The sequence below is a fragment of the Diadema setosum genome, chromosome 8 (genome assembly GCF_964275005.1).
Source record: "Diadema setosum chromosome 8, eeDiaSeto1, whole genome shotgun sequence".
In the NCBI taxonomy this organism is placed as follows: domain Eukaryota; kingdom Metazoa; phylum Echinodermata; class Echinoidea; order Diadematoida; family Diadematidae; genus Diadema; species Diadema setosum.
The window spans coordinates 23,489,882-23,516,154 of NC_092692.1; the positions used below are offsets into that span (position 1 = coordinate 23,489,882).

The 26,273-nt window shown below is 40.5% G+C and overlaps 2 protein-coding genes across 2 annotated transcripts in view; one reads left to right on the forward strand and one right to left on the reverse strand.

The window, feature by feature from the left end:
* The window catches only part of LOC140232159 (autocrine proliferation repressor protein A-like), a 190,564-nt gene that overhangs the window by 47,506 nt on the left and 116,785 nt on the right, over positions 1 to 26,273 (reverse strand). Inside the window, exons 10-11 of the mRNA XM_072312303.1 lie at positions 4,644 to 4,731; positions 51 to 95 (exon numbers count right to left, since the gene is read on the reverse strand). Coding sequence (XP_072168404.1) covers positions 51 to 95; positions 4,644 to 4,731 — 133 coding nt within the window. The remainder of the gene's footprint in view (positions 1 to 50; positions 96 to 4,643; positions 4,732 to 26,273) is intronic.
* Positions 15,000 to 15,990, forward strand: LOC140231669 (uncharacterized). Its single transcript, XM_072311824.1, has 2 exons — positions 15,000 to 15,726; positions 15,893 to 15,990. The coding sequence occupies exons 1-2, from the start codon at positions 15,000 to 15,002 to the stop codon at positions 15,988 to 15,990; spliced, it is 825 nt and encodes a 274-aa protein (XP_072167925.1).

Genomic DNA, 26,273 nt, shown 5'->3' on the forward strand with positions numbered 1-26,273 from the left:
GAGTACATTTTCACTAGTCGAAGTATTACTGTCAGTCCAGCCTTACCCACCTCATATCGTGTCCATGCCATATTTGGCTGGCTCCATTTTGAAGGCTGTGTAAAGAGATAAGATAATACAGCAATTTGGTTACGAAATTTAAAGAATTTTGGTGCCACCTTTCATTTCCTCCTTCCGATTTTACGCTAATTACATCCTATTCATTAGAAATATTTCAGTATCTTGTCAATATTTTTCGAAACAAGCTCAAAAAAGTGCTTGTTATCAGCTGTGCCCAATTATGTGTTGTTAGATTATACAACAGTATAGTTCTCGACAAATTTCATAAGCATTTCTTCAACGCATCGTTTATACCCAGGCGTTTACATTAACAACAGCTTTCCAAGAAAGTTCAAGAGATAGAGCCACAACAGCCTTATTACCTTTGAAGCAGCTTTGATGCTGAAACTCAAAGATACTGTATTTAAAGTATGCGCCAAAGCGGATTTGCCAAACAGGAATACAATTGATTTATGTCTCATTGCATAATGACCAGTTACTCTTTAAATGGGTGCCCGGCTGATTTTTAGACTTTTATATTGGAATAACTGTAAACTGGTTATACTGGGTTCAGAATTTATAGTGATTAGGATAATGAATAAGAATGTTTTCAAAAATGTATAACAAATCACAGTGAACAACAATGATGACATAGCACCTTCACCATAAGAATGCAGGAGTAAGGGCTCAAAGAAGCAGAAAAAAGAAGAAAGCATGCATAAAATCTACACAAGTGACCTTGTTAAGTAAGCGGCATTGTAATGGAATTGCATCGCTACCATTTCTGAAATATGTGAGCCTCCTACTCATGCTTTGTTATGGTGAGCCCCCACTCATGCATTCTTATTGTAAAGCTGCTACCATGTTAAGTGTAATTTGTGTTGGATTTTCAGAGCATTGGTTTCTCTGCTCAATGACAAAAATTGATTCCACGAATCTAAACATGGAGCTATAGATTTATGTACTACATGATGCGAAACTATGAAAAACACCCTGTACTTCCTCTTTAAGGACAAGATGTCTTTATGATGGTGATTACTCTTGCATCCCTACTGACTAAAGTTGAGCGATACGTAATGGTACAGACACGGGGGTGCACTAACAGCAAATGTGCAAAGATTTTTTTAAAGACAAATAGATATTACCTAACTCTACGTGTCCGGACACAAAACTGACAGATTGATTTATAAAGAGCTATACTTGAAGATTACACCATATCAGTTAAGTTTGCGGAAATAGATCGGAATAGCAATGGAATCGACTTTCATGAAGGGTACAGCTTCAAACACGTTCGAAACATACAACTCTAGTTTATAAATTTGCATATGTTTCTGGATATTATTGACTTTTGTTTATATGTTTGTGCATTAGGTGAAATTTTATGTCATTTTATGATAAAGAAGCAAAATATACCCGACATCGGAGTTCAAGATGAATCTTGAGATTGCTCACAAGAGAAAACGTGACATGACTAAATCGTGATAGCTGTTGTCACCTCTTGTTCTGCACGTGTGCTTTTACTGTGTTTTAGGTTTGTGGAGGTGGTGGGGGAGGGTGTGGTAGGGATACCCCTTTTGGCCCATGAGGGAGCCTCTTTATATCCATAATTAAAGTTTGACAATGTAATGGCCACTCTCGTTGGAATATTGGATTATTTTTTTAACAAAAGAGGTAAGGAAAATAAGAATTCCAGCAAACTGTGAATGGCTAAACCGTGGTACATTGTATCTGTCAGCTCTTGCTCCACGTGTGAATCTTTTCTGCAATGTGTACTAAGTCTACGGAGATGGATGGCCCTCACCGTCTATGACTAGTTCAAAACAAAGGGCTGTGAATGAAGAAATGAAGGATTGATTTATATCATGTTAATGCCATGTGTGAATACGGATGATGTTCGTTTTTCCGAAGGTTCGTTATTCCGAAACACACAAATCCCTATACCTAGAGGTTTTTTAATCCAGAAATTAAAAAGAGTTCATTAATCCGAAAATTTGTGGCCCTATTCCGAAGGTTCACTGATCCGAAAATGAAAAGATACTCTCCATACCGAGTGTTCGTTATTCCGAAAGTGCGTTAATCCGAAAAGAAAGTAAAGTTCGTTATTCCGAAGGCTCGTTAATCCGAAAATGTAATAAGGTTCGGTAATTCGACAATGAAATAGGGTTCGTTAATCCGATAACATATTGGGAATAATTGCTCATTATGATGAAGATGTGAAAGAGAGGAAAGGAGGCATATGGAAAAGAAAATACTTTTTTTCATCGATGACACAATTAAAAATTACGATCGCTTTCCATTTCGTCAATTAGTAAGTATATTGTACGTGTTTATACATGTCTGTATGTGTGGGCGTGTGTGTGCATTTCCTTTGCGTAATATTTTACCATATTTTTCTCGAACTAAAATATTTTTTCTGTCACAAAATGAATTTTATTTCATTTTCGGAATTACGCGCCTCAATATATAGCCGGATTAACAGACCTTATTAGGTGATCCCTGAAAGTTCATGGATCACCTTCAGTTTCTGTACGAATTCTTTATCTTTCTTTCTGTACAAATCTTGTACAGAGCATATCTTTCAAAGCGCAAGCCCTTAGCTCTTGAAACGTGCAGCACTTATGTATCATGAGCTCAAGATTATGACGTCATTTGTAAAAAGCACATTATTGCCTCTAGCTCCATTTCTGAACGTCATTTCCCCCCCCCCCACAAAAAAAAAATAAAGATCCATATTTCATATATTGATCTATATTTTTGTATTAAAAAAACAAATGCCCTGGCGCGTACGTAGGCAAGCGTACGCGTGCGTCAAAATTTCTGAATGGAATCTCTAATTTCATTGAGCATATTTCTACCGAATTTCTAGTCTTTTCAATTTAATTTAACGTCATACTTGCTTGTCAAATTTGAAATGTTGTGCGTGCGTCAATGGCGATACACAGTGCAAATGTGCGGAGAATGCATATTTTGAATCCGTTTACCTTGTTAGAATGGACGATGACCCAAATATGATAGCTGATGAATGGTAGATGACAGCTAATTGGACTTCAAGGCTGGCTAAATAATTTAAGGTTATCAAATTTCTGCATGAAATGAAAAATATGAAATTTTATGACGTCATCAGATTTCACATACATTCAAGGCATATCTTTCTCATCCTTCCCCAATTTTTGCCCAAAATTTCAGTAAGTTGTATCTTATTAGACTTTCTATCGAAATTGACCGCTACTATTTTCAATGTCATGATGGCATCATCGTGAAAAAAAAAATGATTGAAGTTACCCTTGTAAAATTTGGCTATTTCACCTGTTATTTCTATGGCAGTCCAGCTTTTCTCGAAATGCCAAATGCAATTGACCTGACTGTGTAAATCTATCAGTAGCTCACTTATCCTTTCAAGAATTCCTCCAAGATTTCGATATTTTGTAGTTTGCATTTGGGGTATTTGTTATAATTATTTCAATCTATGAGTAAATTTTTCAATCATGTCCTAAAATTGGTCAAAAGCCGAAAGTTATGCTTCAAATTGAGGAGATTTTGTGCAGTCCGTATCGTTTGCAGGTATAACCTGTTGCCAATCGTCCGTTAGATACCAAGTTGGAATGATCATTTTTGCATGGAATTATATTGTATTATTATCATGGAGAGTATGTTCACCAAATTTAAAGTCTCCCGACATGATTCGATGCCACACATCATTATGGCAAACGCAAATTGACATGGCCTTATTCATTGAGCAAGCAGCTCGCTTTAATACACCTGGATGGATTTCTCTCATATTACGATATGTTGTAGCTGGCATTTTGGGCTCTTGTTCTGTTGCCATTGCTTCTTAACTGAATGTTGCAATTATTTCTGAGAATGTGATTGAATTTGATACTCAGGCTTCAATTTGCGGAGGTTTTGTTCAATATTTATCGTGTATGAGCAGAGAGGCCAATTTCGAATATCTGTTTTCTGATAAACATACATGAAATTGCGTGGCCAATTGCCGCCTATCAAAAATCACGCGAATCACCTAATTTGTCAGAGATGACCAATTTCTAATTCTATTTTGATTTTAAGATTAACGAACCTTAATTCATATTCGGTTTAACCAACCTTCAGAATAATGAACTGGAATCATTCTCACACAGCGATTTATATAAGAAATATATTTAGCAAACAAAAGGGAAAAAACGTTTTTGTTTTATCTTATTGGAACATGATTTGCCCATTTCTATTTCAGTGATAGCATTATTTGAAAAACAAAAATAAGAAAAAAGAAGGGTTGTGAAAATTTTGTGAGGGTAGGATGTTACCAGATCTCACAATTATTATTAATGAGGGATATTTTCAGAGACTACACAACAATGACACAGCGTATGATGAAGACATGAAATCTATGGTCAACTACAGTGTAATATACAACATGTACATACAAACCATTTGGATGCTTCCTAATTTTTCCCAGCAGTGATACAGCACCCCAGCACCCCGGCTCCTATAGGGTTCTTTTGTGCATCCCTAGAAAACTGATAGATTTTTGAATAATTTTTTGGCAGTTTGGATCTCCAGCTCTTGAACCTCCTTAATCTTTCTGAATAGAAATGTAATTCACAAACCTCGTTGATTGTGCGCATGAATGCAGTAAGGACGGTCAGTAGTTCGACATGATGTAGAGTAAGGGAATGTTCGGCATTTGGTGTGATCCTGTGGGATAAAAGTTATTTTGAACTTGTTCTATGACGTCGGTTGAGACATGTTAAAGATAACATGATAATGTTTCAAAGTTTTCTGTCAATCTTTCTTAGTTCGATGATAGAAATGGTTTTTGCTGTCACGATAGAAATATTCATGACTGTCCAACCTTACAGACAATCTTGTATTAACGATATTTATGTAGATTGAATTTTAGGATAATGTTGCGAAATTGAAATAATGTAATTGAATCTGTAGACATCACAATACATAGCACTCTCTTCAATTTGAATAATAACATTCTTGTCTACTGAATTTCGGTATTGGTACTGCTTCCAATAGTTTTCTCAACTATCAAAGACTGCCTCTAGAAGAGGTAATGGTGGTTTCAAGTTCGGTACTAGTGCTGTCTCCAAAACAACTGCCTTAAATTGACCTCTAACAGATAAACGCAGCGATACCGATCACAATTAAAGATCCCCAGCACTAGGTGTTGACATTAAATTACCGCTAAGTCCGCAGGAATTGCGCGGGGAAAACAGTGATTAAAAGATGTAGTTATAACTGCTTAGTTTAGACACATATTAAGGAAGACGCATTAAAATGGCACAAGTTTCATCGCTTCTCCAAAACACAACGATCTTTATTTTGCTCCCAGGCTCAGATTATGAAGTCATGTCAAGAGTGTTCGTGTACGTGTCGTGAGCGGGTGCACGTCACGAGACCGACACCCACGAGTCATACAGCCCACGAGTTATACAGCTCATTAGTTATACTTCCCACGAGTTTGACACTAAGTAAATAAAGTCCATGAGTTCAACATCAAGTAAAATAAGCCCACGAGTTATACAGCCCACGAGTTTGACATCAAGTAAAATAAGCCCACGAGTTATACAGTCCATGAGTTCGACACTACGCACAAAAGCCTCACGAGATCGAAACTCCGCAAGCAAAGCCCGCGAGACCGACACTACGCTTAAGGACGTTCCTCAGTTAAAGTGAAGTCCATGTCATTTTCTTCAAACTTTCAATACCATAACTTTGACCCATCCCAAGCCCAAATATGTAAATAAAACCATAAGTTCATGTGTTTGTTTTTCTTCTACGGGACTTTGAAGAATATGACTAATCTGCCGTCCAGTACCAAAATGATGGCGTTACAGGATCAAGACCATGATTGGCAACAAAATCTGCAATGACAAACTTAAATCCCCATAATTCTTTCAAAATCCACGTTATTTTCTCCAACTTTGCAAGAATTGCAGAGAAAGGTACTCAAAACGAGGAAAAGGTTTTAAAGTTAGGGTTTACACTCTCATTCTTCAGCAAGCAGCGCCCTCACGTTGCAGAAAACACCGAAATCTCTCAAATCCTTCTCAGGGACGTTTTCTGTTAGGGGTGAGCTGAAGGATAAGGTTGATAAAACTTATGCTGTACATTCAAAACCCATGTAATTTTTACAAAACTTGACCAAATTGTAGAAGAAAGGTTACTAATTCCAGAAAAACAATAAAAAGTGGGGGTTCATGTGCTCGTTTTTGTGCTAGTAGCGCCCCCATGCAACATATATCATCGTAAGTCCCCAAAATCTGGTCAGGAACCTGTGCAGGGATGCCTCGACAGGGTGCGTTCATAAATCTCACGCTGTACATTCAAAACCCATGTCATTTTCCGAAACTTGACCAAATTGTAGAAGAAGGCTTACTTATTCCAGAAAGTCAATAAAAAGTGGGGTTCATGTGCTAGTTTTTTATGTTGGCAGCACCCCCATATGATAGAAATCATCCTATGACTCCAAAATCTGGTTATAAACCTATCGTGGGTGCCCTAATTAGGTGGGGTTCATGAATGTCATGTTGTACATTCAAAATCCATGTCATTTTTACGAAACTTCATCAAATTGTAGAAGGAGGGTTACTTAATGCAGAACAACTGTAAAAATGGGGGGTTCATGTGGTCGCTTTTGTGCTAGCAGAGCCTCCTTGCGACAGAAATCATTGTAAGACCCCCAAATCTGGTCAGGAACCAATGCAGGGATATACCCTGATAGGATGCATGAATCTCATGCGGTTCACTTAAAACCCCATTTGTTTTAAAAAAAAAAAAAGTGTCAGAATTGCAGTGATATGGTGGAAAAAATATTCAGAAAGGTCCGTGTGCGTTTTTGTTATTATTTCCCTTACAGAGCAACAATGACATTATGTGGACGCAAGCGTGGAAAACTCCACATTGACATGCTTGTTTATTTGTTTGTTTTACCCACTTGCTGTAACCATGTGCAGAAAGTGATACCGGAGGAAGAAGAACAAATAATAAGGAAATGGGAGTTTTGGCATTAGTCTGACGGTCCTCCAAAGGAAAAACAATTGATATAATGACGTTGATTGTAGATTGCATTTGTTGGTTGTCGCAGTGGTTGGTAAAGTGCGTGTTGTAAACTATGGAGATGTACCTTGAGTACCCCCCCCCCCCCCGGAAAAAAAAATCTTTGATTCTCCTTTTGTTACACCAGATTTGGTAATAAAGAAAATAATATCTGAATGGTGAAAGTGATAAATACATATTAGGTAATGCTTTTGTGACCTTGCTTGTATTTTGTAACCAAAAATTAAAAAACAATATTATTATTTTGTATTAGTAATGACAAGTTTAGATCTAATTTAGATTCTAACAGAGATACTCAGATTATTTTAGGTGTTAGGCCTAAAGATGAAATGTGTGTCAAGATGTTTGTTTTGTTGTTGTTGTTGTTGTTGTTGTTGTTGTTGTTTTTAACACCTAGTCTAGTAGACTAGTAGTCCCCCACTAGAGCCTATAGCCCCTAGGTACCTTAGCACTCGACGTGACCATATTGATGAACAGATAATGAACTGCATGTCACAAAACAGATGTATGGATTGAAAATGGAAACAGGTCAGTTCCACTTCCAAGCTTCCCGATTCCGTCGATCAGTGTTGTGCCACCATGACCGTGTATAATGCGGTCTGGGCTTATATCCCCTGTGTGTCTGAATCGAGACTAATTGCGATACATCAACGAACACGGTCGGAGGGGCCGTGTAGAGCCCACTAATGTCAAAATCGACCACTAATGTCAAAACAACCACTAATGTCATAACACGTCGACGACAAATGTCATAACAACCACTAATGTCATAACACGTCGACGACAAATGTCATAACAACCACTAATATTATAACACGTCGACAACAAATGTCATAACACGTCGACGACAAATGTCAAAATCGGATTAACCACTAATGTCAAAACACGTCGACGACAAATGTCAAAATTTCCATTTTTACTGCAAATGTCATAACACGTCGACGACATATGTCAAAATCGGATTAACCACTAATGTCATAACACGTCGACGACAAATGTCAAATTCTCCAGATTTTACTGCAAATGTCATAACGCGTCACAGGGGCATATCCAGGAATTCCGTCAAGGGGAGGCGCCTTTACAAAATCAAAGGCTGGCGACACCCCCCCCCCCCATTTTCTTATTTACATTTCTGTTGCGTTAACAAAATATAGACAGGGGGCACCAGAGGGGGATGCGCCCCTCTCGATCCCCGATTGACTCAACCGCAAATGTCAAAATTGGGTTAATCACAAATGTCATAACACGTCGACCACAAATGTCAAAACGCCTCACAGGGGCGGATCCAGGAATTCCGTAAAGGGGAAGTGCCTTTACAAACTCAAAGGCCAGCAAAACCCCTCCTTTTTCTTTTTCTTTTTCTTTTTTATTTCTTTTGTTTAACAAAAACAGAGACGAGGAGGGGCCGCCGCGCCCCCTCTAGATCCGCCACTGCGGCTTTTCTTCAAAGCAATGAGTTTTGACATTTGTGGTTGACGTAATCGCGGATCGAGTCGGGCGCATCCCCCTCTGGTGCCCCCTCTCTTTTTTTTTTTCCCTTAAAAACAACATAAATAATAACAAGATGGGGGGATGCGCCAGGCTTTAATTATGTAAAGGTGCCCCCCTCCCCCTTTACGCAATTCCTGGATCCGCCCCTGTATTACAAGCAATGAGTTTTAACGTTTGTGGTTGACGCAATCGCGGATCGAGAAGGGGGCGCATCCTCTCTGGTGCCCCCCCCCCCTTCTCTCTCTCTCTCTCTCTCTCTTTCAGTTAAAACAATAAAACTAAAAAGGGGAAAATGGGAAGGGGGTACGGCAGCTTTAATTTTGTAAAGGCGCCTCCCCTTTACGGAATTCCTGGATCCGCCCCAGTAATGCAAGCAATGAGTTTTGACATTTGTGGTTAACGCAATCATAGATGGAGAGAGCACGCATCCCCTTATGGTGCCCCCTTCTATTTTTTAACAACATAAATAAAAAGAAAAAAATGGGGAGGTGGTGTGGAACCCTTTGACTTTGTAAAGGCGCCTCCCTTTACGGAATTCCTGGATCCGTCTCTGTAATGCAAATGATGGGTTTTGACATTGACTTGTGGTTGACGCAGTGGCGGATCTAGAGGGGGCGCTGCGGGCCCTCCTCGTCTCTGTTTTTGTTAAAACAAAAGAAAGAACAAAGAACAAGAAAGGGGAGGGTTTTTGCTGGCCTTTGAGTTTGTAAAGGCACCTCCCCTTTACGGAATTCCTGGATCCGCCCCTGTGACGCGTTATGACATTTTGTGGTCGACGTGTTATGACATTTGTGATTAACCCAATTTTGACATTTGCGGTTGACGCAATCGCGGATCGAGAGGGGGCGCATCCCCCTCTGGTGCCCTCTCTCTATATTTTGTTAACGCAACAGAAATGTAAATAAGAAAATGGGGGGGGGGGCGGGAGGGTCTCGCCAGCCTTTGATTTTGTAAAGGCGCCTCCCCTTGACGGAATTCCTGGATATGCCCCTGTGACGCGTTATGACATTTGCAGTAAAATTTGGAAATTTTGACATTTGTCGTCGACGTGTTATGACATTTGCAGTAAAAATGGAAATTTTGACATTTGTCGTCGACGTGTTATGACATTAGTGGTTAATCCGATTTTGACATTTGTCGTCGACGTGTTATGACATTAGTGGTCATTATGACATTTGTCGTCGACGTGTTATGACATTAGTGGTTGTTATGACATTTGTCGTCGACGTGTTATGACATTAGTGGTTATGACATTATTTGTCGTCGACGTGTTATGACATTAGTGGTTGTTTTGACATTAGTGGTCGATTTTGACATTAGTGGGCTCTACAGGCCGTCACGCGGCTCGGTCCAGCGATCACTGCTGTCACGCACACTGCGTTAGTCTATTTTCAGACACTATTGAGAGGCAAACAGCGCGCGAGGCCTTGTCCAAAGGCTAGTGTATATGCGGCTCGGACCGCTGAACTTTGCGTAGTACGTACAGATTGTAACGCGTACAGTCGGCACGCGAGCCGAGCGAGGCCGCCCAGCGCGGCCGCGGTGGGGAAATGTCGGGTATCCGTACGTACCACACTCTAGCTCGATCTACTAGCAGCTGCTCAGCTAGCTCAGCTCATCATTCGTGCGTGCGCTTCTACCGTCTTTGTTACGTCACTGCCAACCTGCGCAGCTAGGATGCGCACAAACATAACTGAGGCCGTCCTTAAAAGGCTCAAGAGACCGACACTACGCAAACAAATGTCACGAGACCGATACTACGAAAAAGAGACTCACGAGACCGATACTACGCAAAAGAGGCCCACGAGACCGACACTAGGCAAAGATCTCAGACCCACGAGACCGACAGGATGAACAACGCCACCCATAGGCCAAGTAATTGTATTGGGTGTTCAGATAATGGCATAAGGAAGATATGAGAGATGGAAAAAGAGAGTGGCTATGGTGTTACCCCGTCAGTTGCCCTCCCTTACCCCCTGAAATGTTAAAGATCTGTAATAATGATTGTGTGTGTGTGTGTGTGTGTGTGTTTGTGAAGACATAAACAAAACTCAAGTCAGTAAAAGTGTACATCAGATCTTTTCACATTAATTTTAAAACTGTCAAAACATCCTCGCTTCCCTTTCCAAAAAACACGTATACACTTACTTAGAGAAAATGATTAAAATGATATGGACATTTAGATCAGCCAACAAGAAAAGTGCCCCGCTGTGAAATGAAGTTTACAAGGGAATATTTCACAAAATGGTCAATTTTGCAGTACACACCTGCCTTACATGATTTAGATGTGGCGTAGTCATCTGCGAAGTGTTGATTTAGTGTTATTCTTTCGAATTTAACATATTGTTTATTTACTTCTAATCACTTGAGTTTTATGACAACGTAAAATTATAGTAAGGTTCTACAATCATTGTACATTCTATCAATCCTACATAGTTTTACGCATCTTATTTTCTGTTACCAAAAAAGTGAAGTCTTTATGTTCTTGTCGAAAAATGAAATAAGAATAGAATTGAATTGAAGTGTTAAAGAGGAAATCCAGCCCACATATAAGTTAGTCTCATAAGAAAGTGTAAAATATTATGAGTTCAACTGTATAATTTTGATCAAAATCGGATGAAAAATAAGGAAGTTATAACATCTTGAATTTTCGCAAGTTTTTTCGGGAAACAATGCTTGAACGGTCAATATGAATATGCAAATGGCAAAGTGAGCATGTCATTCCCTCACAACTTGCCATATAGTTACTTAAGGTACATGAAATTTTGAAATTTTCAGTGTTTCGTTCAAACGCAATTGTGCCGGAGGCTCAAATCCTCGTATATCTATCGGATCACTATTCTGAAGTTATTCAACCAGGAATAATATCATGTCTCAAACTTCAATGACAGAAACATTTAATTTTCATCATTTGTTTGTACGAGATCAATGGAAAATATTGTGAGGTTATGATATGGCCAGCTCAATCATTTTCATATCCTGTACAAAAATTGTTGTGCAGAAATTAGCAAAACATCAAAATGTCATCACTTCTTTATTTTTCATTCGATTTCAGTCACATTTATACCGTTGAACTTGTAAGATTTTATTCTTTTTTATCAGACTAACTTAAATTTGGGCTGGACTTCCCCTTTAAAGATTCGGGGGAAAAAAAAGAAGATAATCCGTGAAAACAGCTGTTCTATTTCATGAAAAATGTATCGTTTTGAGGAGAATAATTTTACAAACACAAGCCACAAATCGAGGCGAGTGGGTGCGATATAAAACGTTTTTATCCATTGAATGTTATACATTTTAGTTACAGAGAAAATTACAAATTGAATTCTAAAACGTCTTAGCAGACGGGTAGGATATCTAACGAGGCCTACTTAAGCGAGAAAAAAGGGGAAAAAACTTACATCTTTTCCATCTTCTAGCAAGAAATTGGAAAAGCCTATCAAACATAGCACGATGACATTATCAAAGATCTAAAATTAAACCATACACCGCCCTTGTCCTCTTTCATTTATTCATTTTGGGGGGTCCCACAAAGAGTACAAGTTTATCTTAAAAAGATAATTGTTAACAATGTCTCTCCATCTAGCGTGACAAAACTAGGCAGAATACCCCCTAAAAGCCACACGTGTATAGAAAAAATACGTACATGTATTTAATGTCATTGATTAGTAAATGGTGCTGTTCAATTAGTAAAGGCACTGTCGCACCTTTCCGGTAAGCTTTTCCGGCTTGTTGCGAGTAGGGATTTTCCAGCACACAGGAAATTTTCTGCGGGCGGACAAGGATGTTGGCGAGTTCCGTACTTGCGTCTTACTTGCTAGACGCGTGCTACTTACCTGCTACTTGCGTGCATTCCTTGTGACCTGCGTGACGGCTTCGAAACCGATCCGTTTTCAGTTACGAGCGACCTACGGGGGCTGCGAAGTACCCTCGTATGAGTTGCCTGCGAGGTACTGCCGCTAAGGGCCTCCTACCGGTGTTCTACGTGTACATCTGCTGGCAAACCCCCGCGACTCACCCGGAACGAGTTTTGAGCATGCTCAAGGCCTTCTCACACCGTGTCTGGGAAAGCATTGCGGGTTGATTTGCGGGGGATTTTTTTTTTTTTTTTGCTTCCCGGACCTCCAAGCAGTTGGAACGCACCTGACAGTACAAAGCGCGTATCTCGTCCGTGGTTGCATGGAGATGCGCACGCAAGTCCGATTTACCCGCAGCCAAGTTTTAAGCATGACAAAAAACTTTTCTTGGTGAGTCGCGGAGATTGCCAGCAGAGGTCCTGCACAGAACACTAGCAGGAGGCCCGTAGCTGCCGCAAGTCACAGGCAGTTGACCTGCTTGAAGTACGTAAGTTGCCCTCTATGCTTTTGCGCCGGAAACGCCGGTAGAACGTAAGTAGCACGGGTCCAGCAGGTAATACGCATTTGAAACTCGCCCAAATCCTTGTCCTCCTGCAAAAATTGTTCTGCGTGCTTGAAAATCCCCACACGCACGAAGCCCGCGTATCTTGCCCTTAAATGTGTGACAGGGCCAAAACTTGGCAGCGGGTAGAGAGGACTTGCGTGCGCAACTCCGGGTAACTACGGGTGAGATACGTGCTAGGTACCGTCATGTGCGGGTCATCTGCGGGGACCTCCTGGTAGCAAAAATTGTTCTTCGCAGGTCGCACGCAAGGCTTTCCCGGAAAGGTGTGACAGGGCCTTTACAATCTTTTGCTCGATGGCGTAATGAAATTGCACCCACCAGTATGTTAATTTTCCCCTTCATGAAACACCCTATGCAGGTACATACTGTAATGTATATTTAGGATATTTTGGGGATAACTTCCTGTTCATTAACAACTCAATTTAATTCCCTTGCTTTTGTATACTCACCTCAGAATATAACACCAAGATTATTTACTATTGATTTCCTGTCGCTAAGTACCCTTGTTTGATGTTTACATCAAGGAGTCATTAATCACCCTCGTAACAACCCTTCTTTGTCCCTGGTTTATATACCCAAAGATTATATACACACACCTTGTGAACTACCAGACTCTTTGTCTGCCCCTTATCTTATAATACTTCCTCCTCCACAAAAGAATCCCCCTCCTTTAATTGGTCAAACATCACCCCTTAGGACAACCCCTTTGGTCACTCTTTTTAGTTATCCCTTTTTGATTGGTTGTCTTACCAAAATTCTCACCCATCACCCATTGAACATTTTCCAAGTTTAGTGTTCCTTCCAAGGCCCCAAGAGAGATCATGATTTCGACATCAGAGAGTCAACCTCTACTTGATATTGCTCTCTCTCCTGCATCTTGATACTTCTATATTTTACTCTGATGTACATACTCGTCATTTAACTTGTCATCGAACTTCATCGTGATATTTCTCTGAACGATTGTGAATAAACACTTTGCATCGATGAAATGTACCAAAACTGTACCTGAGCTCCTTCATTTCTGCTTCGTAATAACATTCCAAATGTAACACCACCCGTTACATTACATGGTGGAGAACCTTATATCGATCCTATATCGGAATACCTCATCATTACAACTCGACAAGGCTTTTGGAAGGAGACTTTCACCAGACCATGCAGGCCGAGCATTAATAGGACCGTGGGAGCATGCGACCTGAAAATTGTTGAAATGTGACTATAACAGATTTTTCGTCGACTTCGAAACTGCAGTGCTAACGAATCAGGCGATGGACTTCAACAATTATTTAGACAACGAACTTTGTGGTGACATGGCCTTTGCAAATGACGACTGATTGATGACCGACGACTTAAACCTCCACCTATTAACGATGATGATGACCGTGACCTGGATGGCGACATCGTGCCTGACTTGGATGACGACGCAACGAGGACTACGACGACCACGACCTGAGGGACGTACGAAGAGGACCCATGACTGGTGTTGACGCGGATGCAGCTCCATGGAAAATTCTTCAAAAATGGACGCTTTGCTGAATAATGACTGACACATTTCGACAACGATAGGACTACCAGACGGATTCAGGACTAGACACTTACAGTGTAAACACTAATAACATTTTCAAGGATAATTGACTCTTAACTTGGAGGACTGATCTTTGATTGCTTATTGTGATTATTTTCTTGTTTTTGGAATACTATATTATGCAATCATTTCGGGAATTGGAGACTTGGTTGAACCCTTTCACATTGGGTAAGTGGAACTTTGATTGTTATTACTGTCCCAGTGTGAGAGATATTTGAGAGTATGTTGATTTTGATTAGTGCTTACTGAGTTTGCATTATTTTATTTTGACTGGTTATTTGTATTTAATCCTCATGTGTTTCCTTATGAATTTTTCATACTCGCATTTGTTTGACTGTTATTACTGATCTTTGACTTTGATATTTGATTAGATAGGCTTTGTGCTACTCAATATTACACCATGACCAATCACAGTACCAATACCACCATGACCACCAGTAGGACCCTCCGACAGACCGACTTTTTACCGACTAAATTTTCTGGCAGCCGACTAGATTACAATGACTGTACTGCCCATATTTTGACCTTTGAAGACTATTTAGACGCCCATGACATTGACTCGGACAATGCTGGCAACTTGACGACTATACTTAAGACTTTCAAGCGGACTTTAGAGGGACAGGCCAGACTCTGGATAGACAAATTGACTTTCACTACTTATGACGACCTAAAGACGGCTTTCACTAGGCGATTTAGCCCCGCCAAATCGACTTTTGCTAGGGTTACTGACTTTAACACCATGACTATGACTAATGGAGAGAGTGTCGAAACTTTTCTCCAACGACTCAGACAGACTGCCTCCTACATAGACTATGGGGAGAAGCAAATAAAGGACCGTTTACTTGCTGCACTGACCCCCGACTGTCGCGCCGCCATTCTTATGGCATCGCCGACATCAACGACCACCCCTGACGAGATAGCCGCGAAAGCGCAGCTTTTCATAGATCTTAGGACTGACACTACCCCGACAAAAGAGGTGATATTCGCAACCCAAGACGATGTCGACCTCCTAAGTGAGGAAATTTCCTCCCTTAGATTTAAAACCGAACAGAAAGACTCCCGAGGACGAAGACGAAATCGACATTCCCAACACAATGACTCTGACCGCAGTACCAGCCGCAGCGCTAGTAGGACTCGACATAGGGATGACCACAACAGACATGAACGTAGTTTAAGTAGGGACCGACATCATTCTGACTACAGACGTAGTGTAGGTAGAGACAGACGACATGATAGTAGAGACAGACATCCTGGACGGCGCTCTCCTTCTCGTGATCGTTATCGGTCACAAAGCCGAGGACGCGACCAACGGTCTCGACCTCGATTCACTGGCAAGTGTGACTATTGTCACATTCCTGGCCATTTTTGGAGGGATTGTCGGCATAGGTTGAGAGACATTGAACGCGACAGACGACCCCAATATTACGGACCACCCCCACCCCACAGACAACAATACAATGACTATAACCGACATCATCATCGACAACAACAACAACAACAACAACAACATCTACAATACACAGGACAGTACTTCGACACACATCCCCAGGGTTTTCATTAAGGGAGGAAAATAGAAGCGCTCTCTATTCCACCTCCCAAAATGAACACCCCAGGCCTAGGGACGGACAAAAGCTCAAATCGACATACTTAGGGACAGAGGACGTAGACCTGCAACTGACTAGTAATAACTTTGTTAAGGGACGAATTGACAGTGGTAAGCACATTTTCATTCTTTTTGACAGTGGTGCTACCAAGACATTGATTTCTGACCGCTATGTTAAATCAACTCAACACCTTTCCAACCTAAAGAGGCAGAGCGTGACTCCTACTCGATTTAAATTAGGGAACGGGCAGTTCCTTGAAGCGCAAACCGCGATTAAATTCAGAGTCACAATTCAAGGTTACAAATTCGAAATTTCTGCTTTAGTCGTTGAAAACCTTGTTGGTGTTGATTTGATATAAGGCAATAACACACTTTCGGACGTAGACGGGACTTTGACTTTCAGGGACCATAGGTTCAAAATCAAACGGCGCAGGATACCATTTTCCCCTACATCAAAGGTGAAAATCGAACCATTTGGGTCCAGACTCATGACACTACAGGGACATACACCTGCTCACTTACGTAACTCTGACGTCATACTGACTTCCAATGACTACCTCAGTAGGCACTGCCCATCAACAATGGTGGTGAAACTAACAAAAGGTGCGACTCAAATCATTGTGACTAATACTACTGACAGACCTCTACATTTCTCTAAGGGTAGGGCGATTGCCTTTCTCGACACTACTAACCCCGTACGTGTGACTGAGCCCCTCCCAGTAGATAACATAACTATGACCTTGACTGACAACACACATGCACTTTACTCCACTCAGCTTGACACCACAGGCAGTAACCTTGACAACCAGACTAGACAAGCAAACCTTGACAAATACCCCCACCTTGATCCCAATGACCCCATTGCTAACATGACTGAAGACCAAATCATTAGAGCCCATATTGACTTAAAGGATAGTGTGCTTTCTCCCTCTGAAAAGAATGAGTTGATACAGATCCTTAAAGACAACAGACCCGCATTCTCCCTCTATGGTGAGCTATCTAGTTGCCCAAACTTTGAAGTAGACATACACTTGACCAATGACGAACCATTTTTCATTCGACCATACTTTGCTACTGAACCTGACAAACGACAAATCGAAAAGGAACTGACCAAACTCGTGAAACTTGGTATACTTGACGTTGGACATCAGGCATACACCTCGCCTGTGTTACTCATTGCCAAGAAAGACAAGACTGAAAAACGAGTAGTGACCGACTTTCGTTACCTGAACTCTAGAATTAGACGTATCAACCATCCCTTTCCCCTACTGACTGAAACCCTTAAACGCATCGGACATGCTAAGAAGACTAAAGTAATGAGTGTCATCGACCTCAAATCTGCCTTTCACTGCATTCCCCTCTCTAAACAAGCACAACAGTATACCGGCATTGCCTCCTATCATGGAGGAAAGCACTATTACTATAAACGACTTGCCCAAGGACTTAACATTTCACCCGGACTATTCCAAGCAAAAATCGACAACATTCTAGGCACCATTCCCAACTCCCGCAATTTCTGCATTGCTCACCATGATGACATAATCCTATTTAGCCCTGACAAGACATCCCACAAACTCCACCTGACCAAGGTATTACAGGCCCTCTCTGACAATGGACTTAAAATCTCTCCTAAGAAATGTAAACTCTTCACCAATGACGTAGACTACATGGGACATAGGATAACTATTAACTCGGACGGTGAGGCTTGTTTTCGACCACTGAACAATAGATGCGCCTCTATACACAACATGACTCGACCCAAGACACCCAGACAAGTTAGACGGTTAATTGGTGCTGTCAATTATGTTGCAGGATTCTTCCCCAAAATACAGTCTATTTTGAAGCCACTACACCAGCTTACCCGAAAGAGTAAGAAATTCAAATGGACTGACGAACATGAACGCGCCTTTAACAGAATCAAAGACCTCATGACCAAACCCCCTATACTACACATGCCTACGAATACCGGACGATTCACACTTTACAGTGACACATCACGGACTGCGACTGGATCTTACTTGACTCAAATCATCAACGGACATGAAAGAGTTATAGGCTATTACTCTAAAGTTCTCCCTGACGCTTGCCAGAGGTATAGTGTAACAGAACTAGAATTGTTTGGCCTTTTGATAAACATAACTGCTTTCAAACACTTGTTGCGTGGTTGTGAATTCAATGCATTTGTTGATCACAGCTCAATTGTTCAGATATTAAAGTCCAAAGATGAACCATCCACCACCCGCCTTCAGAAACTAATCTTGAAATTATCAGAGTACTCCTTTAAGATTGCATACAAGAAGGGTACCGAACTTGTCCTAGCAGATTTTCTGTCTCGCATACCAAGCGACAAACATGCCGAAATAGATCATGTAGTGCCCATTTCATTTAGTTTAGTTGATAATCATGACCTAGATCATCTTAATCCCATACAACCTGCAGAGCGTCCAGTGACACGCGCCTTTGCTAAAAAGATGGGTATTTCTGTTCCCAGTCTTTATCCTGACAGACCCAAAACTAACAACCACAACAATATTGATACTGACACTGCCCCACCCCCTGAACCAATCATCACACCTGCACCCAATAAGAATACCCCACATTCGCATGAACCGGCCAATCAGAGATCAGCATTAGACACACCCCCTGACCTGCCCCCAACTACGACACACTTTGCCCCACATGACCATAACAGACCCAACACACAGAAACCAACACCTAAAGCTCCGAAGGAAACAGAACCTAGACTGGTGGACAAACAAAATGAGTCACCGTGTACACAAACATACAGGGATGTGCCCCCAGACTTGTTTACAGCCCCTAAGCCACTGATCTCAAATGTTGAGCAGATTGTTGCTCCACATATACCCAAACAACATGACATAGACAAAGTACTAGACTTGATAAAGAGAAAAATCATCCGTGACTACAACCTGCCCATTGACATACGAAGACTTAAGACAGAACAAGAGACATCTCCATTTTTCAAGCCGATTTATGACTTTCTAGCCCATGACATATTACCTAGTGACAAAAAGGCAGCGAAAACAATTCAGCTGAAAGCTGAGCAATACATCCTATGTGATGGTGTATTATTCCGCCTTTTCTTTGACAAGACTGACGACTTTAAACTACAACTTGCTGTACCAGAATCACTGACTGATGTTATCATTTCACAATACCATGACAACCTACTTAGCAACCACCAAGGAACAATGCGCACTTACTTGACAATACGACGTAATTACTATATGCCACAGATGTTTGACAGGGTACAAAACTATGTCAAAGCTTGACTGAGATGCCAACAGTTCCGTGGCAAACCAGACAAGTTACGCCCATTTCACACTCGTGTACCTGACTCCTATCGACCCTTTGACAGAATAAGCCTTGACTTTAAGACCATGCCTACCTCGGCAACTGGTTTTAGACATTTGATGGTCATTTGTGACGAGATAACCCGCTTTGTTATTTGTGCCCCACTTCGCACTCTCGATGCCGAAACAATTTGTGAGGCATTGATACAAAAGGTTATCTGCATTTTCGGACCCCCTTCCTGCCTTGTGACTGACGCAGCAGCCGCTCTCACAGGCAAACTGCTGACTACAATGTGTACCGCCCTGAACATTGATAGGAAAGTGATTAGTGTTTCAAACCACGGCAGCTTACAAGTTGAACGCCACATTCGAACACTCTCTGACTTCCTCAAGGTGAACTTAAACCAATTTGGAACAGATTGGGTTCGGTTTATTCCCACTACTTGCTATGCATACAACTCATTCTCTTCCCCTCATCTAGGTGACCACTGCCCTTACCAACTTGTATTTGGACGAGACCCCCCAACCATGACTAACTTGACCTTCAACCCAATGTCTGGTCTGACCCAGACTTATGACGAATATGTTTCCCATCTCAAACGGAAATTTGACCAGATCTCTCACACGATGCTTTCGCTTCAAAGGAGAACTCAAGACAAGCAGAATGTCGCCATTACAAATAAACTACGGCAAACTCCTATCTATTCAGTAGGACAGCTAGTCTATTTGTACAAGCCAACTTCTTCCTCCCTCACTGCAAACTCGAGAAAGATTGCAGCTGCTTGGGTCGGACCTTTAGTTGTGCATGAAGTGCTCGATAGAACCCACTTCATTCTCTCCACTCTCAAAGGTGAAATTCTGCGAGATATCTTTAACTACAACAGGTTGAAACCCTGTTTCATGAAAGCATCGGATGAGAGGAAACCCATCACCCACCTCCAGCGACTGAAAGAGGCACTTGGAAAGACAGTGACCCCTGGAGACGGTGAAACCTCTGACAAACCATCAGTAAATTTTATTGATGAGCATGACCACACCCCTCCTGAATGCACTGCTGATCACATCATGTGCTTTCAGACGACAGACCCAATCCAAACATCTGACTATGTGACATCCATCACCCCTAACAACGGAATAGCCGCCCCAACCCCCCTACGACAAACTGACCTTGAACGACAATTTGACCTTCTAACAACTGCGCCTTCTGACAATGACATGACCCTACACCGAGGACGATTTAAGAACGGGCAATTACAAGTACTGACTTCATTCATTAGGACTCCGACTGATGGTAATAACCCCAAAGAGGTTAGATTTTGGTGGAACATAGGACTGTATACAGACACAAGTAACTTGATAAGACAAATTCTGATTGATAGCATCATTCCTGTCACAGGAACACCAAAGAAATATATGAAACGATTATACACATAATTTTCTTGATAAGCTTTATAAGTCTAAAGCTGTATATGATATATTTCTTTGTCATTTTATGATTTGTTGTATTTGTTGCTGCAGTAATATACGTAACTTTCACATTATTAATCTCATTGCCAAAATAATGAGAATATAAGCTTTGGAATCCTTTTTCAAGGCTGTGTAATTACATGTTATATTATCGTATCAAATTAATTGTTTTGACACTGATTGGAGAAATTTGAGTTTAAACTCATTTTAATAAACAGACTTGAAAGTGTCTGTTCTTTCGCTTACTTCTATCGTTATCAATTTGGAGAAATTTACTTTCTTATCGAGTGAGGTTTGAGAGTCATATTCTTCTGTGTACATCCTTCACTGAAGTGATAATTCCTAATAGGCCGCACAGATAGCTCTCATACCTCGAGCGCACTCGTTACCTCTCCGCTGATACTCAATTAGTGCTTGGAAATTAGCGTCTGCGAGAATGACTCAAATTCTTGATTACGATTTGATATATTAATTTTCGCTGATATTTCCTGATTTGCTCTTTTAATCATGAATTCCTATTCATGCATATTTTGTGCTGGTTTAATTTTCCTTGTTTGATAATTGAGCATATTGAAGTTATAAATTATAGTCATTGCTCAGTTGTTATTGTTATGGTTGAAGAAATTGACCATTTTAGGATAATTATGTTGAAGAATATTGCATTAGTTTTGGTTACCTTATTCACTGTATCTCATTGTAAATAGATCATCATTATGTTATTTAAATGTGTGAGAGTGAATGTGTGAAAGTGATAGTGGGACAGTAATGATTTGAGTTCCACTACCTACCATTCATTTGTTTTTATTTATAATATCTATCATTTTGTTTTCCAACATTCAGATTCTGGAAATTCCAGAAACCTCTCTATGTTCTGATTTGTTTGTAATATTTTGACCCCCCCCCCCAGCCTTGTTTCCTAACAAAAGGGGATGTAATGTATATTTAGGATATTTTGGGGATAACTTCCTGTTCATTAACAACTCAATTTAATTCCCTTGCTTTTGTATACTCACCTCAGAATATAACACCAAGATTATTTACTATTAATTTCCTGTCGTTAAGTACCCTTGTTTGATGTTTACATCAAGGAGTCATTAATCACCCTCGTAACAACCCTTCTTTGTCCCTGGTTTAAATACCCAAAGATTATATACACACACCTTGTGAACTACCAGACTCTTTGTCTGCCCCTTATCTTATAATACTTCCTCCTCCACAAAAGAATCCCCCTCCTTTAATTGGTCAAACATCACCCCTTAGGACAACCCCTTTGGTCACTCTTTTTAGTTATCCCTTTTTGATTGGTTGTCTTACCAAAATTCTCACCCATCACCCATTGAACATTTTCCAAGTTTAGTGTTCCTTCCAAGGCCCCAAGAGAGATCATGATTTCGACATCAGAGAGTAAACCTCTACTTGATATTGCTCTCTCTCCTGCATCTTGATACTTCTATATTTTACTCTGATGTACATACTCGTCATTTAACTTGTCATCGAACTTCATCGTGATATTTCTCTGAACGATTGTGAATAAACACTTTGCATCGATGAAATGTACCAAAACTGTACCTGAGCTCCTTCATTTCTGCTTCATGATAACATTCCAAATGTAACACCACCCGTTACATTACAATACTTGTAATTGGCATGTAGATGGCGCTGTTCATTATGTCGGCCTAGTGAGCCTTCTTAGCCTAGTGCCGGTCTCGTGGGCTTTCTTTGCCTAGTGTCAGTCTCGAGAGCCTCTTTTGCGTACTGTCGGTCTCGTGAGCCTTTATTGCATAATGTCGGTCTCGTGGGCTTTCTTTTTGATAATCCGCTATGTCCAATGTCAGTGGCACACGGCTTTCTATGATGATCACAAGTACGTATCAAAGCAGTGGCGGATCCCTCTTTATTTTTTGTTTAAACACACACAAAAAAAATAGGGTGCGCGTGCCCCCCCCCCCTTAATGTTATGAAGGCGTTTCCCCTTTACGGAACTCCTGGATCCGCCCCTGCAAAGTTAGCACAATGGAAATCAGTAGCGGATAATGAACCCAGGGTATGTCTTTTAGAAAACCAACGGGAGAAAAGTATCCTTGGGAGTTACAGGTCCCTATACAGACTGTGTGTTTCTCTGGGATCAATCGTCGATGGCATGGGTATCGTTCTACACAACTTCGACAACTTCGGATGGAAATGCTGAGTTGGCATCAGAGGTTATACAGAACACAGTACAGGATCTGGACACACAGTCCCCGGACTCGCCAAAGTTTGTGCTAGGGGACATGAATCACTGTAATCTGGATTGTGTTTTAGTTAATTTTGAAAAATGTATTGATCAGCCTACAAGAGGAAACAAAATTCTTGACCAATGTTACTGTTCTGTACCAAACTCATATAAATCTGTGATCAGAAATGGATTGGGTAACTCAGACCACAATGTTATTCATTTACTTCCAAAATATCGCCAGAAATTAAAGTCAGTGAAACCTCAGTTTAGAGAAGTCAAGGTGTGGGATAATGAAACATTACAAAAACTGCAGGATTGTTATGAACTCACTGACTGGGATGTGTTTTTTTATTCTGCTGGGGATACAGATGAAATCACATATACTATAAACGGTTGTTCTGTGAACAATTACATGTCCCTGTGGAACGGGTCAAGATATTTCCTAATAACAAACCCTGGCTAACGCCAGAAATGCAGTCACTTCTGCATCAGAGACATCAGGCATTTATAGATTGTGATCTACAAAGGCAAAGGGAACTTAGGAGCAATCTGAGGAAAGAAATCAAGAAAGCAAAGAGGGCATATAAAGTCAAACTTCAGAATTGTTTTAAAACAAATAATACACGTGATGCATGGAAGTGTATGCAAGTGATGACTGGTTTTTCGTCAAAAAACAAGGAGAATGTGGTGTTCCCTGGGGAGAATGCAAATCAATTTGCAAATGATCTGAACAGATTTTATTGCAGATTTGAAAGTAGGGATTGTGAGGATCTTGTTAATAATCAGTATAACAATCTATTACAATCTGATGGTTGTTCGGTTACTATTTCAACTGGAGGGGTTCAGAAGCTCTTTGAACGTGTTAACGCTCGGAAGGCAATGGATCCTGATAAGATTCATGGAAAACTCCTGAAGGAATGCGCATCACAGTTAGCTGTTCCCTTTACCAGACTGTTCCAAAAATCCATGTCTACCCATACTGTTCCAGTATGTTGGAAGACTGCAACGATAATACCTGTTGCTAAGAAGTCAAGACCAAGGGAACTCAATGATTTCAGACCAGTAGCCTTAACATCAGTGGTTGCAAAATGTTTTGAGAGGATAATACTCAAACTTCTCATTGAGCCTATTTCAAAATGCATAGACAAATTGCAGTTTGCATATCAATCAAAGAAATCTGTAGATGATGCAGTACTGACACTGGTACATCTTATCCAACAACATGTGGACAGCCTAGGACATTATGCTCGTGTTACTTTTGCTGACTTCTCCTCTGCATTTAATACAATGGAGCCTTATAAGTTAATTGAAAAGTTGAAGTTTCTGGGGGTCAATCCTACATTGTTACTGTGGATCAGTGATTTTGTAAGAAATAGAGTTTAGTCAGTTCTTGTGTCAGGTGTCATGTCCGATGCTATGATAACTCAGGTAGGGTCTCCTCAAGGTTGTGTTTTGTCCCCAGTTCTGTTCATACTGTATACCAACGATTGTCAGTCCAGTTGCAGCACTGTTTCTTTTTTGAAATATGCTGACGACACAGCCATTGTTGGTCTTATCAATAGGGATAATGAAGAAGAGTATAGGAACTCATTGGATACATTTGTGGAATGGTGTGATGAAAACTGTCTCAGACTGAATGAAAATAAGACAAAAGAAATGGTTATAGATTTCAGGAAAAATAAGCGGAATATTTCTTCAGTGGTAATTCATGGAGTGGATATTCAGGTTGTTGATAGTTATAAGTATCTGGGTATGGTGATTGACAGCAAGTTATATTGGGAGGAACACTGCACCGGACTGGTCAGTAAGTGTGCAAAAAGAATGTATTTCCTAAGGAAATTGAGATCATTCAATGTTGATACCACCATTTTGCATTTGTTCTACCCCTCAGGTGTGGAGAGTATATTGGTGTTTGGATGTGTGGTCTGGTATAGCAGTCTTAAGAAAGGGAAAACTGCTCAAATCACAAGGGTACTGAAACAAGCAAGCAAAATTATTGGTGTGCAATATCGATGGGATGACATCTGCAGACAGAGAATCATTAGGAAAGTTGAGTATATTGTCTCAAACGTAAACCACCCCCTGTCTGAGAATTATGTGCAAATGAGGAGTGGGAGAAGACTACAGTCTTCCAGGGGCAGAACAAGTAGGTTTTTGAACTCTTTTGGTCCATTTTCAATAAGAACCTTTAATATGTATAGATGAAAGGAAGGATCAGTGATGTATATTTTTATGGGGGTGTTCTTATTTAACAATAGGTGGTGTAGCTTAGGATGTTATGATAGTTATAAGTATTTGGGTATTGTGATTGATAATAAGTTTAAATTGGGAGGAACATTGCACCGGACTGGTCAGTAAGTGTGCACAAAGAATGTATTTTCTACGGAATTGAGATCATTCCATGTTGATGCCACCATTGTATATTTGTTCTACTGGAGAGTTTATATTGGTGTTTGGATGTGTGGTCTGGTATAGCAGTCTTAGGAAAGGGAAAACTGTTCAAATCACAAGGGTGCTGAAATATATACAGTTGTAGTTTGTAAGTAAGTAAATTACTGGTGTGTAATATTAATTTGGGATGGTATATGTAGACAGAAAATTATTAGGAAGGATGAGTATATAATCTCATGCACAAATCATCCCCTGTCTGGGAAATAGTGCAAATGCAAATGTCATGCCACATTCTTGGATGTGTGTACATGTTCCATGCATATAAAGTAATAGATGAGGATTTCAGTGTACTATAGTGTCATCGTGTCCTGACGATCAAATTCTGGCAATGAGTATTAACGTCACTTCACGAGTTTCTGTCAATCATAGCTTGTAAGTTTCCACTTGATTTTTATTCCTTTCAGCAATCTTACCTCTGCCATGGGTTTCATATCTGTCATGATATGACATATTTTGTATTTGTCACGTAATAATTTGTCTCATTGTACTACTGTTTATTAGGTAGCTCATGTAAGAAATTGATGTTATCGCAATGGTTACAAAAGAAGTGCAGCTTTAAAGACAAAAGCTTGCATCAAAATAACCATATAAGGAGATGTTGCGATGCACAATCAAAGTAAAAGA

Excerpts from the sequence above, each read along its gene's own strand:
- LOC140231669 (XM_072311824.1), top strand. The coding sequence starts at position 15,000 with ATGACCAATCACAGTACCAATACCACCATGACCACCAGTAGGACCCTC. Across the intron at positions 15,727-15,892 it reads CAGTACCAGCCGCAGCGCTA|CCGAGGACGCGACCAACGGT; the intron begins GTAGGACTCGAC and ends TCGGTCACAAAG.